The 15,098-nt window shown below is 40.5% G+C and overlaps 1 protein-coding gene across 1 annotated transcript in view; it reads right to left on the bottom strand.

Annotated features, from left to right (window-relative positions):
- Window positions 1-3,532: 3,532 nt before the first annotated feature.
- The window catches only part of APCDD1 (APC down-regulated 1), a 52,275-nt gene continuing 40,709 nt past the window's right edge, over window positions 3,533-15,098 (bottom strand). Inside the window, exon 5 of the mRNA XM_089517025.1 lies at window positions 3,533-4,419. Coding sequence (XP_089373151.1) covers window positions 3,968-4,419 — 452 coding nt within the window. The 3' untranslated portion in view covers window positions 3,533-3,967. The remainder of the gene's footprint in view (window positions 4,420-15,098) is intronic.

The raw sequence follows: 15,098 nt of genomic DNA, 5'->3' as shown, positions 1-15,098 counted from the left end.
ACAAGGAAAAAAATATTGCAGTTTGCTGGTATACCACTCTCCAATAGACTTCCCAAGCACCCCAGAACTAGAAGCTGGGAAGAAAAAGCATTATAAAGTTTGGGAATGATGGCAATACACCAAGTCACACGGTCTGCATGCCAGAGCCAAATGTGTGCAGAGGATTTTTATTTCTAGTTATAATTGCTTTGCACATGTGGAGATGCACTTCACTGTCAACCCAAAGGCAGAGAATTCTGCCTGTCTCATACTTTTGGTAAGTTCAGAATAAACCATCCAACTGATTATATTGCTGAAAATTAATGCCAGGAGTAGTGAGGTTGGTTTCTCCACACAGTTAAGTACAAACATATTACAAATGGCCTTATTCTTCTCATAATTCTTATCTCTCATTTCATGTAATATGAGGTTTCAGATAAATTCAGCTTATTTTTCAATATAGTTTTTTAAAAGGCAACAATAATTTTTGAGTTATTTCTAGTCTTAGAATCTGTAGTTCAAGATCATGTTATACTGCTACTACTAATATTAATGTTGCCTTGGATCTGTGATATTGAGCTGTACAGGCAAACTTTTCTCTATCATCTCTACAATAAATATGATTCCTGTTTAGTGAGCTTTCTGAACAAATACGGAAACCCCAAACATAGGAAGACTTGACTGCAACTGTCCCCTTCATCCCTACAAACATATCCCAGCAAATATACAGGGTGAAAAGCAAGATTTTGTACTGAAAGCCTGGATATTCTTGAGCATGCATTGCAATGGTCCAAAATGAAAACCATGTGTACACTCTCAGAAAAAGATGCTTTGAAGCATCGGGGCATTGATAGCTGAAAGTCAATTACTGTGTAACTACCCTGCAATATGATTCTATCCTTCACAGTTTGGCTGGCTTTGAAGGTGAATTGTAAGAAAGTTTTGAGTGATAAAAGTGTAATTATGAGCCAGCCCAAAAGAGTAATAGTGTGGCTGTGTCCCAACTCTCCCAGTTCTGAAATTTGCTGAACTGTTGTTCCTTATCTGTTGGTTGAGTGTATCTAAGTTATTACTAATGCTTACGGTTATGGAAGCAAGAAATTAGTAGCTGAAATTTCCTGGAAGATACTGCTATTTTGATAACTACATGAAAACTGACAGGAAATGGATCAAAAGGCAGACATAAAGATTTTCATTATTTTAATTACATCCCAGCATAATTCATACAATTCCAAAGATTTCCTTAGGCATGTGAAGGAATCGAGCATTGAACAGAAAAAATGCACTATGTGGCAAAACATGAGCCGGAGCTATCTAGTTTTAGAATTGCAACTTTAAAACATTGTGGTGTTAAGAGAACAAAGACAATATCTTTATTTCACATATGATAACGTAAAAGGGGAAGATTTCCACCAGGTGTGCTTTGCCTGTAAGCTGCAATCTTGAGGAAGGGGAGCATATTAAATAAAATATAAAAATAAACATTTAACCCTGAATAATATATGTGAGGGAATGAAGAAAGTGGAAGAAGTCTGGACTATGTTGATTTCAAAGTCCAGTTTCCTTGCATTTTCCTGGCTCCTGCCTAGCTCAGGGGTGGGGACAAGTGTGGCATTGGCCCCATTTTTGGAAGCCCAGAAGTCTTCCACCATTCCCCAAAGCTATTTTCCCCCAAACAATCTTTTTCAATGTGATTTTTTGGGCAATTTTTATTTGAGAAAGCCATACAAACTATGTGAAAACACCCCACCCCACTTACTATCCTCAATACCTCCATTTTTGTTGTAGTCTCTCTCGAAGTGGTGACAGAAAGTGATGTGATGTCACATTTTTGAGAGGGACTTCAGAAGAAAAGGGAAGTGTTTGGGCTTGCTGTGGTAGCGGTTTGCCGCTTACGGCTGGGTCTGGGAAGTGGCATTAGCCCTTGCCCTGTATGCAGTTGCCCACTTAAAGCTTAGCTTAGTAACTGAAGAATTCATGTTGCCCCACTTAGATGAAAACAGAAGCACAGCAGGCTGTGGTGGTCTCAGCAATATCAGTTCTGTAAACACATTAGAAAATTAGGACTGGTAGAACAACGAACAAAGCCCTGGATGTTGAAAACTGAGCCTGAAGCATCCACATTTACCTGGCTAATATGCAGCAACACTGCATTCTGGGGGGAATTGACTCTCATCTGCACTTAACCAGTTATCACTCAGGTTTACAGGGTGTGATAATTAGCAAATGGGGGTAGGGGGGAGTTTCAGATGAATGACAACTATCTAAATTGCATTATCAGGATTTTTGAGAGAGCAAATGGAATTGGGTTTGAAATAACCTAAAAAATCAAAGCTTCAAGCATCTTGATATATGGACTTAGAGCTTGAGCTGCAAAACAAAACATACATTTTCAAGGGTACATATATTGCAGTGTGTACAAAAAACCCCAAAGGCCAAACCTACCACCTCTTAGAAGTTGCTATCTAGTATGAAGGGGGAAGAGTTCAGCAATGTAACTTAATTCTCATTTTCATATCGTCAAAATATCAAATTAGACTTGTGCATTGGCAAACTGAAGATGACAAAAATATCCAGTTATAAAGCAATGTTCTATAAAGAAGCAATGTTCATGCAGCCTCCTGTTTTTACCTGGTAGTAATATAGCTTATGTACATATCATATCAGAAGGTGAGACTTGCTTTCCATTAAATTAAAGTCCCTGCCTAATATGGTGGCTTGGCATAGCCTACTACTAGTTTCCACACTCTAGTTAGAGGTTCCCCCACTGGTAGATTTCAGTCAGGTATACATGAAAGTACTTATCCATATATATGAGTCCACACATGAAAGAAAAGCAATAGTTGCCTTTCAATTGCTTGGGTTTCAGTAAGTGATTTGGAAAGTGTGATTACACATATTCTAGGCTTGTCACTGTCATGTTAGGTTAAAGTGGATATAAACAAAAAGATATCATATAGCACATTATGCCAGTCACAATGGACAAAGAAATGGTATTTAGGTACCATTTCTCTACTTTTCTAAGCCAAAAGTTTTCTGTGATATCCTCACATCTTGCTGCTTATAAAATTCAAGTTTTTTTAAACCACAAATTGTGAATTCTTTAAAAAGAAACAACCTTTCTTGTAAAAATAGACATTTATAGGTATAGAGCTAGCCCTGACCACTTCAATAAATTGCCTAGTCTAATAAAATGGGATTCAAAATAAGTACACTGCATATGGCAGGCTTTCTAGTTACCTGACATTCTTAGGAAAATAGAGAGCAAGACACCTTTCATTTGTATCTTCATTTGGGAAATCCTGGCATTTTTCTCCATCTTGTTTTTGTAAACAGTTGGTAGAACCCACAAACTGGTTGAATTACCATGCCTTCGGAAATAATATGAGAACATTAAATTCAACATCTCTACATAAAATGATTTAAATTATCTTTGCAAATTTTAGATTTTCCATTCATTCTTGATACTAAAAATAATTTCATTTCATGTAAAATCTATGAAAGTACTTTAGATAATCCTTAGTTGAGCTTTTATATATATATATATACACACACACACACACGCTGTAGCTGAAGAACAATGCCATTTACCAGTATTGACACAATACAATAAAAGCATAATTAAATCCAAAGCAGGAACTGATTTTGTAGGTAAGAAAGACTGCAACAGCAACACAGACAAGGAAAGTGTGTAAGACAGGTTATCCAAGTAGGGTTTTTTTTTAATATAAAAGAAAGAAACTGCAGTCTTAAAGTGCAATTACTGTTGTGCAGTCATATCAGGCCATGGATCAGATTGGATGAAGTTCAAAGCAGAAAGAAATGAATGCTGTTCGTGATTCAAAGAGGGGAAGTGAGCAACAGTTCCTGGGCATTCAAGTGCATCAAGAAAATACATGTCTTTTTTGGATTGTCTGAAAAGATGTCATTCCCCTGTTAACCAAAGTCCTGCACTGCCCTGGTTGTAAAGTCATTACGCTTTATGCTTCTAGCTGTGAATTCCCATGTGTGGCAAAGTACATACAGGTAGCATGATGATCAAAGCAAATGCCCAGGAAATCCTTGCTGGAGCTCCACTACTGTACCACCCTAGTTTATTTTCTTCTAATGTCCCATCTGTTCTTGGGGCTGATGAAGTACATTGGATTAAGGGCATCTGGTAGGAAGTGGCTCTCTTTTCTGGTCTGTCTGGGCTGGATCCATCACTAGGCCTCTGCCCATTATATAGCAAGTATCTCCCCTTGGCATCTTGTTCCATTTTAAAGATCTCATACTCTGTGTGAGGCAGACGGATCCCCAGAGCAATGCAGCCGTTGGTGTGAGTTACATCTTGCTGAACCCCTACTTGCCAGGATCCTTCTGCTCCACATTCATTTCCATTGAACACATTCAGCAGGGAGGCTGTAGCAATATCCATGGGAGTAACCTTCATATGATTGACTGTAAAATAAAAGAAAAACAAAAAGCATATTAATTGTGTTGCGAATTAACACAGGCTTATCTTTACATTATGGTAGGATAGACCATGATGCATAAGGCATCTTCAACAAATTAACATTTATGTTAGCACAGTTTTAGTTACTTTCCACTATTATTTATTTAGGCAGCCATCTTTCTAGAAGTGGGATTCAAGGCAGCTCACAACAAAAGGTAGGAAACATACAGAAGACTGCCAGGTTAAAATGCAATATTGAAACACTAGTCAATAAAAAGTACTTTAATGTAATATCCCATGGAACCAAATCATTAAAGGCTTTTCTTTCAACAGCCTGTCAGTTCTTGAGAGTATGTTAGAATAAACAGGTCTTTGCCTGTTAGGAGACGGACAACAGGGAAGAGAGAAATTGTCCTTTACTTGGAAGAGTAATTTCACAATTGGAAGCAGCTCCAAGGAAGCCCTCTCAATGCACTCACATGAAAATATCTGGAAGAGGCAGAGCTGAGAGAAGACCCCAGAGCCTCGGCAGGCTTGTATGACAGCATCTACTCTTTCAGATGCCTGGACCCATCAATATAAAGCCCAATCTTGTACTTTGAAATGTGTCTTGAAAAAGAGTAATATCTAGTGAAGCAGTTTTAACAAAGTAGCCACACGTTTGCTGTAACAAGGACAACTTGGAGTTTCCAAACACTTTTCAAAGTCAGCCATACAGTCAGTCACTGTGATACAGAAGGTATATAGCCAAGGCATATCTCACCATGGAGACCAGCATAGTGTAGTGCTGGACTAGGACTCCATGAGTTGTTGATAAATATTGTCAGCTCAACTTCAACTTTTGGCAACCCTATGAACGAGAGACCCCCAAATCGCCCTTCCTTGATTGGCTCTATCCACTGGTAAAGTTGTCATCTTCTCCTACTGCCTTCTACCTTAACAAGCATTATTATCTAATTTGTCTTCTCATGATATGGAACTTCTTGGAGTTGGAGTCCAAAATATTTGGAGGAATAAAGTTAGAGAATCAATACTCTACATCATAATATACAAAAGCTGTATTATCTCCTAAGCTATAACAAACATATTGATCTAAACTGTACGTGTATTTTTACTCTAACAATGTTCATTTCTCATTCTCAAGTTCACTATATGTCTAATATGGCAAATCACAATTGTGTCATCAAGAGATACTACAAGCAATCGGATTTTGTCACTGGAGTACAAAAGGAGGTGGGCTCTCCTTGGTTGGAGGTTTTTAATGAGATGGCCATCTGGCAGTGATGCTTTAGTTGTGGGTTTCTGGCAGGAGGTTGGATTAAATGATCCTTCAGTTCCCTTCCAAATCTGTAGTTCAATTATGCTGAATATTACAGTACATGACTTTTATTTTCTACAAGAAAGGCTGGAAATTCTTTGAGATGTAATTACTGTGCATCAAATATGTGCATCTATTCAACCCCAATGCTACAACTCCCCAAATCTTTCAGCCAATGACACATGCATAGCTTCTTGCCTCTGCTAGGAAGGCAGAGAGTTTCTGGCCTTGATTAGTCCACTGAACATCTAGTGTTTCACACAAACAATTATTTCACAAAGCCAAGAACATCCTCATTTTCTTCTTGGTTTTAATAAATGAGGGCTTTGTGAACTTATAACTTTGCCTTTTGTTAAGAACATCAGGAGCGCACAACACATGGCTCTCTGTTACATGTGGGTTCCTGGCATGCATTGCAGTAGACTTTGAATCAAACACATGAACGGGTGAGCTTTTATGAGAAGGAGAGTTCTATGAAAAAGTGAAGTGCTCTCATCTGTAAGCAATCAGTAGAATGGAGGGATGGACCTCATTTCTCATGCATACGGTCTAGGAAATGGCACCAAAGGTGAGGCTACACTGCAATCTGCTTTCATTTAAGGACAAACACCAATGCCCCCAGTGTTAGTTTCCTTCCCCAAATGCCATTCCTGTTTGCACCAAATGGTGGCATTTACTGAAAGCAACACTTCGGGGGGGGGGGGGATAGCAGTGGGAGGGTTCAGACATGGATTTCTAACACAGGGCCAAATCAAAGATTCCCCCAACTGCTGTTTCTCCAGAAAGAAATTGCCAACATTAAGCAAGCTCTGTAAAAAGTGCAGATTAATAAAATCTTTAGCTCTCCACTAAGCACACATAGCTGCTGGAGCTTTGTGACTACCTCTGTCAGAAAAGTGGGTATTCCAATTAGGCTTGCCATATCCCACCTGGGGGCGGGACTTTCCTGGTTTGGGGCGGAGCCACACAGTCCCACCCCAGTTTGGCCCCTCCCCCAGGACCTCCCCCCCAGCAAGGCCCTGGAGGCAGCTCCATCCCTCCCCATGGCTGTGTGCCACCCTCCCCGCCTCCCTGCCTGGCTTAGCCTAGAGAGCAGGTCTTAAAGACATCTGCCACTCAGAGCTATTGCCAGCCCACTTGGTATATATACCCTGCAAAAGGCATTACTTTCAGGTTACAGTGAGCAAAGAAAAAAAGGCCATCAATCGTTCCTGTTTCCCTGGGAGTCTAAATGCCTCATCTTTTAAATGTCTACCGCTCAGTATTGTTGTAATTCTTTATCACAGGGTCGTTTTTGAGGCCCTAAACACCTTTCCTTGTAATATGCAAATTTATCCCGAAGCTGACCAATGGGAAAGAAGCAATCAGCCCCCCTCCCCTTGGGTTGGTTTTCAAGGGCTTGGAAGGAAGAGATTTTGCCTTGCAAGTTGCTGGTAAATAATAGAAGGCTTTGGGGTTGCAAAAGGCTGCAGAAATAGTTTGACCCCCCCCCCCCTTAAACATCCATGGCTCAGTGCTATGGGATTCTGGGAATTGTAGTTTCTTGTGGCACCAGAGCTCTTTTGACAAAAGGAGACTGAATGGAGGTGTTGCCTGGCTGGGGGCAGAGCCTCTTGCCAGCAGTGAGAAGGCTGCGATGATGAGGAAAAGCAGGGGCTCCTCTGGTGGTCCTGGCCACTTCCCTTGGCTCCCTCCCTCCTCCTCCTCCTCCTCCTCCTCCTCCTCCTCTCAAAGCTCATTCACACTCCCTGGCTTTTCTCTCCCCCCCCCCTCTGCACTTTGAGACCCCTTTAACTGCCAAAGCTCAATGCTCTGGAATTCTGGGGTCTGTGAGGCATTTGGCCTTCTCTGTCAGAGAGCTCTGGCGCCACAATAAACTACAATTCCCAGGATTCCATAGCACTGAGCCCTGGCAGTCCAAGCAGTGTGTTTTGGACACAGAGATCCTCCAAATGAATCCAGTCCCTAGCTTTTATATCTCTCTCACACACTGCAGGAATAATAACCCACTTTGAGACTGCTTTAACTCAGTGCTAGGGAATCCTGGGAATGCTAGTGTTTGGGAGACATTGAGACTTCTCTGTCAGTCATGGCTCTGAGGCCACAATAGACTACAATTCCCAGGATTCCCCAGCACTGAGCAGTCTCAAACTGGACCATTTCCTCAGTGTGGATGCACCTGGGGAGGCATTCTGGGCACTGCAGTTCAACTACGTTTGGAGGGTTATGGGACTCCCTGTCAGAGATAGCTCTGGGGCCACAATGTACTACAATTCCCAGCATTCCCCAGCACTAACCCAGGACAGTTAAGTCACTCTCAAACTGGATTATTTCCTCAGTGTGGATGCAGCTTTGGTGAGGAACTCTGGGCATTTCAGCCCAGCATTGTTTTATTTCTGCAATGTGTTTTGGACCAGAGACAAGGTGACCAGGCATCCTCCTCCTTTTCCAGGATATGCCTTCTTCTGTCAAATTTCAAAAGGTCCTCCATTTGGATCATGGCTAAGAAGCATGGATTTATAAGTACATGGGTGTTTTTAGCTTTTATTTTTGGCCATGTCCTACATTTTTTTTTGCTTGGGTGCCCTACATTTTGGGGTGAGGGCATTGGTCACCTTGGTCAGAGAGCTTTCCAGGGGTTAACTGCCATTCTGCTGTGGTGCTGGAACAAACCACCATTCCCAGAATTCCATAGCATTCAGGCAAGACAGTTAAAGTGGTCTCAAACCAGATTATTTCTCCAGTGTAGATGCAGCCCAAGCCTTTTGCCTCTCTTATGCCTGAGATTTCAAAGCCCAGCCTTGGCACCACAACAAACTACAAATCCCAGGATTCCATAGGATGGAGTGATGAGAGTGAAAGCAGTGTGGCAGCAGCCTAAGTGTGCTTAATGCAGTTCTTAACATGGTGCACCTCTTGCCTACAGAGTCTCACAAGACTTTTTTGTTTGACAACTTGTACCCATTAACTCCATTTCATGTCTCCTTTATTTAGTGGGCAGGAATACAGACAAAACAAGTCAAAATGAAGAAAAACCAAAGTCCCTTGACCAAGTACACACTTCTGAGAAGTATAGTTGGTGAGACACCTGAAACCGAGGGCAAATCCACTTTTTGTTTAACCATGTTCTATATGCATAGCCATGTTAACCCATGTTCAGTGTTAAACCCAAAGGGTTTGGTTGTGGAATAAGCCTCTGAAATATGCAAGAGGCAATGTTAAAATAAAGCCATGTTCAATGCTCAAATGTGCTGTTTGGAATGGGGAGAGGGGGGTGGCCAGAAAAGGAAGTACATTTCCGTGATCTGTCTACGAATAATGTCAAAATGTCCTCCATTTTGATCATGCCTAAGAAACATGGATTTATATTAACATTTCTAAAAAAGCCTCAATTTTTTGCGTGTCCTCCATTTTTTAAAAATGTGTCCTACATTTGAAAATGTTGTCCTGCATTTGTCCTACATTTGTCCCGGTTTGGAGGTCCTCACTTATGGCAACCCTAATTCCAATGAACTGGTGGGAAGACACACTAAACTGATTAGTTATTATTGTTCTACCCACAGAATTCAGGCACTTAGATCTAGGGGGAAAACCAGGCAGTTCTTGTTCCTGTGCAACTAGGGATATATGCATAGGAAATGTTTGCACACATACACCATAACTAAAATGAGGCCTTTGGGTCTGGTTGTTTGACTTCCATCTCATTAAGGAAAACTGCCAGTTAATCATATTTCATTTTCTCAAAAACAAACACATCTCTAACTTCCAAAACCCACCAAACAGTGATACCTTTATCAGACCAACCAAAATATACAAAATACGTATTGCTAGCTTTTGAAGCTCCACTGGCTTCTTCATCAGGCAAAGATGTTAAATTATTTATTTTATTATTAACTTTTATTTATAAAGCGCTGTAAATTTACACAGCACTGTACATACAATCTTTTAAATTTAATTTAATTTAATTTAATTTTAAAAATCATACGGGGGGGATTATGATGTTAGCCACAAGCCGTGCATTTTGTCAAGACGTAGCTGTTCTCAGTTCAGATGGTAGATCTCTAACTGTTACCAAACTTTGATTTTCAACAAGTTAGATATGTTTAACCAATCTTAAGAGTGTAAAACGTTTGGGACCAATACTCTGAGGGAGTTCAACTTAACTGGTTCACTATTCACTCTTTGCACACATTTTTGAAAGAATGCCAACTGTGTTGTGAATGTTCTCAGCAAAACAACAGTAGTTTGGTGAGAATGAGCATTCCACACCCACACAAAGGGAGGAATTACTAGATAGGAAAGTTGGAGACTAAACTGTTTCTATTTCACAACCTTTCAGCTCCAGGCAAATAAAACCAAGATGGTTTTCATGACAACATTAAAGTAAAAAGCTTGCTTTAAAACTGCACTCAAATTTCATTTAAAAATTGCTCTATGTCCAGGATAGAAAGCCATATCTTTTAATGTATACTTGCTCATGAAGCTAATAAAATAACCAGTTCCAAATGGAAACCAAAACCCCCAGAAAATGTCAGTTCCATTACCATCATAAATTATCTTTGGTTTTAAGGCTTCGTGTGCACAACATAACAATGGATAACCTATGATCCCCAGCACTTTAAAGAAACAACCCTAACATATATCAACCAGGTTCTGATACTTAGAAGAATGAATAGATGTAATTTAAAAATACAGTGGGCCACTGGTATCTCCTAGGGTTTGGTTCCATGACCCCCAATGCATATCAGCATCAGTGGATGCTCAAGTCCTGTTATATACAATGGTGTAGTAAAATGATGTCCCATTTATAAAATGGCAAAATCAAGGTTTGCTCTTTAAAATTTTTAAGGAAATATTTTCAAGCTGTTGAATATGTGATGTAGAATCTGTGGATGGGGAGGGGGTCAACTTTAATTTAAATCATTTTAGTTTTGACTTCCATCTAAACTGAAAAGGCCTCCACAAAAGGACTTGCATAAACAATAAGAGCTGGACCTATTTCAGGTTTAGGTGCATGACTTAATACATTTGTATGAAAAAGTTTAATAGACTCTAGCAAAAATTCAGGATCCCTTGTGTGTCATTAGCAATGCCAATGAAATCCTTTTTAGGAATGTAGTATGTTAGGTTTTATTCCATTTCATAGTGGTAAGTATAGTTTCATCATCTCTGCTTAGGGCTGAGGTGCCAGTTAATTGATCATGCAGGCAGGAATGCCTTTATGTAAGTGAAGACAAGTCAACATTTTAAATTTCATCATGGTGTCATCTGACATAAAAGTCAGAAGCAAAGGCTCTTTGTTCCTCTGCTCTACAGGCATTTGGTGTTCTTCTACCACCCTCACTCCACATTTATAAACAAGCACTCACAGCCCTGCACTTTTTGCACAACAATACTTTATTTTATAGGCATAAAAATGGAGCTGAGTTATCCCCAGGGTTCTGCATCAAAGCAAAAGTGTTCTCTTCAAATGTCACTGATATTTGGCATATTTTGTGCCAGAATATACAATATATATTATATGTTCAACATTGTTGGCCATGATTGCAACAGCTTAGAATTTAATTTTACAGTTTCATAGCAGTTACCAAACTTAAGTTTATATAACCATAACTTTATCTTATAGATCTTCTCAGCTTTAAGTACTTTCATATTATTGACATTTTTTGACCTTGTAAGCTTGGAACAAGTGCATTTTTGCATCATGTCAGCACTACTGAACAAACAGCTGGTGTGAAAATCATATGGATATAGGACACTGTGTAGAGACAATTAGAAGGCATTGGGAAGAGGCTTCAAGGCCCACACAGATATGTGCTGGTCGTCTACTGTGGAATGAAAAGTCAAGAACATATGGGAAATGGGTGAAATATTAATCCCTCCACTTATCTGTGTCATTTGCTGGGTACTGTAAAAATTATGCTTCATATGGGAGGGAGCTTTGGTTGAAGGAATGAAAGAGTTTTGTCATTCTAGTAGGACTCTTGTTCCATTTACTGTGCTTTAAAAAAATTATCTGACCTTGAGCAGACAGAAAGTCTGTGAGAGGTCTGAATGACAGCAGTTACTGGATAATGGATTAAACTCTTTCTTTCTCCCCTGCCTCCCTTGCCACTAAGACAAACTACGGAGCTTAGCCCATTAACAAATAAGCCAGCTCACCTCTTCCGACCTTAATTCAGTTTCTACGATGCCCAGGACGTTATCATACCTAAATCGCGGCCTATCCAGCTGGGATGCCACCACCCAGATGCATCCTGGGTGGAAGCTTTGCTCAGCCATCCAATTTTTGAAATCAGAAGCTCCACGATTTCAAAAAAGTGCTGGCTGAGTGAGGCTTTGACTTGGGATGCATCTGAACAGCAGCATCCCGGCTAGATAGGCAGCAATTTAGGTATCATAACATCCAGGGGCATCCCTGATCCTGAATTCAAGCCAGAAGAAATAAACTAACTTATTTGTTCATGGGATAAACTCCTCAATCTCTTCTTAGCAATTCTACAGGTCAGCACACACACACCAAGAAATATTTCATGTTCCTCCTTTCAACTTAGAGCATTGCCTCCTCAAAGAAATAAAACCATCTGAATTTGACCTAACTTCTTCCAAGCAGTCTTCACTCTTATTCTCATGTTCTGCTTTTGTCCTGCTTTTTCTTTATTTAGAAAACATGGCTAAAAATAATAACTAAGATATTGAAATATCCCATATTCGAGCTCATATTTTTATCACCGTTTTGTTTCCTTATTGAAGACTACAAGCTATTCCCTTTCTTCTGCTTCTTTCTACACAACTTTGAAATATCATGCTGATTCCCACAGCTCTTGTGTTTCACACTTTTAAATTATTTCTCTTCCAGTTCCTTCCTTCCTTCCTTCACACATTTCACTCTGACTTCACTACTTCTGTACTGTTGTACTGAAATTTACCTTTAGAAAATCAATCAGGTTCCACTGGCTGGTTAATAAAGGAACCTTTCCTCCTTCTTCTAGCAGTACTTCACTCAGGGTCAAATGATCCCTTTCTCAAGGGGATTTCAGCAGTTAGATATGAAAATTAAGCTCATGTTTCCCCAATGATCAATCACAAAATAAAGTACAAATTATTAAATGCAAAATACATAGATGAAGACAATTGGGAGTGAGCAACTTTTCTAAAAACATGTAAAAATTATTGTATAGCTTGAGGTGATCATGCCTATCACATGTTGTTACAGGTAGTCACTGCCTTGTATGTTTAGTCCCACAAAAGGCAAATGTCAATCATTCAACAGCCCACTATAAAAAATTTGCATGGTACTTTGCAGACATTTTTTTGGGACCTATGCTAACCTGAATGCTGTCATCAATACAGGTCCAGTGGATGTAACTTGGCTCCTGCTTGTCCTCTGTTATTGGATATGTTTTAGTTTGAACAGCATGGCAATATAGACACGTGAGAGCCATGACATGCATACCTGACAGATGCCCTTCCTGGCTCATAAAAGCACCCAGAGGGCAAGTGGGTAAGGGGAATAGTGAATGTCTCACTGCAGTGGTGAGGCTGTTACTGAAAAAATCCTTTCTGGACTGGACCTCTGAACATGCCTAGAAGAGGGTGACCAAAATAGTCAAAGGTCTGGAAGCCATGAGAAGAGACATAGGGAACTGGGTATGCTTAGCCTGGAGAAGAGAAGGTTAAGAGGTAATATGACAGCCATGTTTAAATATTTGAAAGGATGTCATAATGAAGGTGCAACTGTTTGTTTTCTGCTGCTCCAGAGACTAGGCCATGGAGCAATGAATTCAAACTATAGGAAATGAGATTCAACCTAAACATTAGGATGGACCTCCTGATATTAAGAGCTATTTGACAGTAGAAATATACTGCCTTGGAGTGTGGTGGAGTCTCCTTCTTTGGATGTTTTTAAACGGGCTGGATGGTCACCTGTGCTTTGATAGTGTATTCCTGCCATGACAGGAGGTTGGACTGGATGGCCTTTGCAGTCTCTTACAACTCTTATCATTCTGTATTGGAGAATTATTGGCCAATATCAAATATCTCTTTCCCAAGGTTATAGAGCATGAGGTGACTTCACAGTTCTAACAGTTACTGGATAAGGCTGATTATCTAGATTAAATTCAACCTGGCTTCAGGACAAGTTACAGTATGAAGATGGCTTTGGCCATCCTGGTGGACAACCTATGTTGGGAAATGTATAGGAGAACTGTGTCACTATGAGGTTTGCTGGCTCTCTCAGTGGCTTTTAGTACCATGGAACATGGTATCCTTCTGGGCTGCTTTTCTGGGATGGGGCTTGGGTGCACATTTTACAGTGGGCCCTTAGTATCCACTGGATTTGGTTCCAGGGACACCTGTCCTCCCCATGAGTAACAAAACCCATGCATACTCAAGTCCTGTTATATACAGAGTTGTAATAAAATGGTGTCTGTTATAAAAAGTGGCAAAATCAAGGTTTGCTTTTGGTATATATATTTGGAGGGGAGGCAATATTTTCAAGATGTCGATGGAGGAATCTGTGGATGCAGAATCCGTGGATACAAATGGCCAACTTTATAGTGGTTCCAGTAATTATTGGAAGAGCAAATTCCGAAGGTGGTGCTGGAGGATTCCTGTTTGATCTCCAGGCCATTGGCTTGTGGGATCTCAGAGTCAGTTTTATCCCTTATGCTGTGTAATATCTGCATGAAATTTCGGAGAGAGATTATCTGGAGTTGGACTGTCACCAGTATGCTGATTGCATCCAACTCTAGCTTTCCTTTCCATCTAACTCCAAGCAAGCTCTTTTGATGCTAAATTAGTGTCCGCTGTCACAGAATCATAGAAGGATCTTGTAATAGGCTGTGTTACACTTTTATTTATTTATTTGGGTGTGTGTGTGCTTCAAGTTGCCTGCTGACATATAGCTGTCTCATAAATTTCATAGAGTTTTCTTAGGCAAATAATACTGAGGGGTGGTTTTGGCAGTTTTTCCTCTAAAATATCACCTATGGCTTCCATAGTGAGGAATAGAATAGGCTGGCTCAGCTCCATCAAGGCCAGCCTGAAGATAGAGCACCCTCCCTCCATAATCTGTCATCTTTCGGCCTGTGAGGGAGAGAATAGGCTGGCTCAGCTCCATCAGGGCCAGCCTGAAGATAAAGCGCCCTCTCTCCATAACTGTCATCTTTCGGCCTGTGAGGGAGAGAATAGGCTGGCCCAGCTCCATCAGGGCCAGCCTGAAGATAGAGCACCCTCCCTCCATAATCTGTCATCTTTCGGCCTGTGAGGGAGAGAATAGGCTGGCTCAGCTCCATCAGGGCCAGCCTGAAGACAGAGCACCCTCCCTCCATAATCTGTCATCTTTAGGCCTGTGAGGGAGAGAAT

This window comes from Sceloporus occidentalis, unplaced genomic scaffold, assembly GCF_023333645.1.
Source record: "Sceloporus occidentalis isolate IW3139 unplaced genomic scaffold, rSceOcc1.0.p SCAF_3, whole genome shotgun sequence".
In the NCBI taxonomy this organism is placed as follows: domain Eukaryota; kingdom Metazoa; phylum Chordata; class Lepidosauria; order Squamata; family Phrynosomatidae; genus Sceloporus; species Sceloporus occidentalis.
Note: the sequence above shows the minus strand (reverse complement) of the source record. Positions and strands in the feature narration are given on the sequence as shown.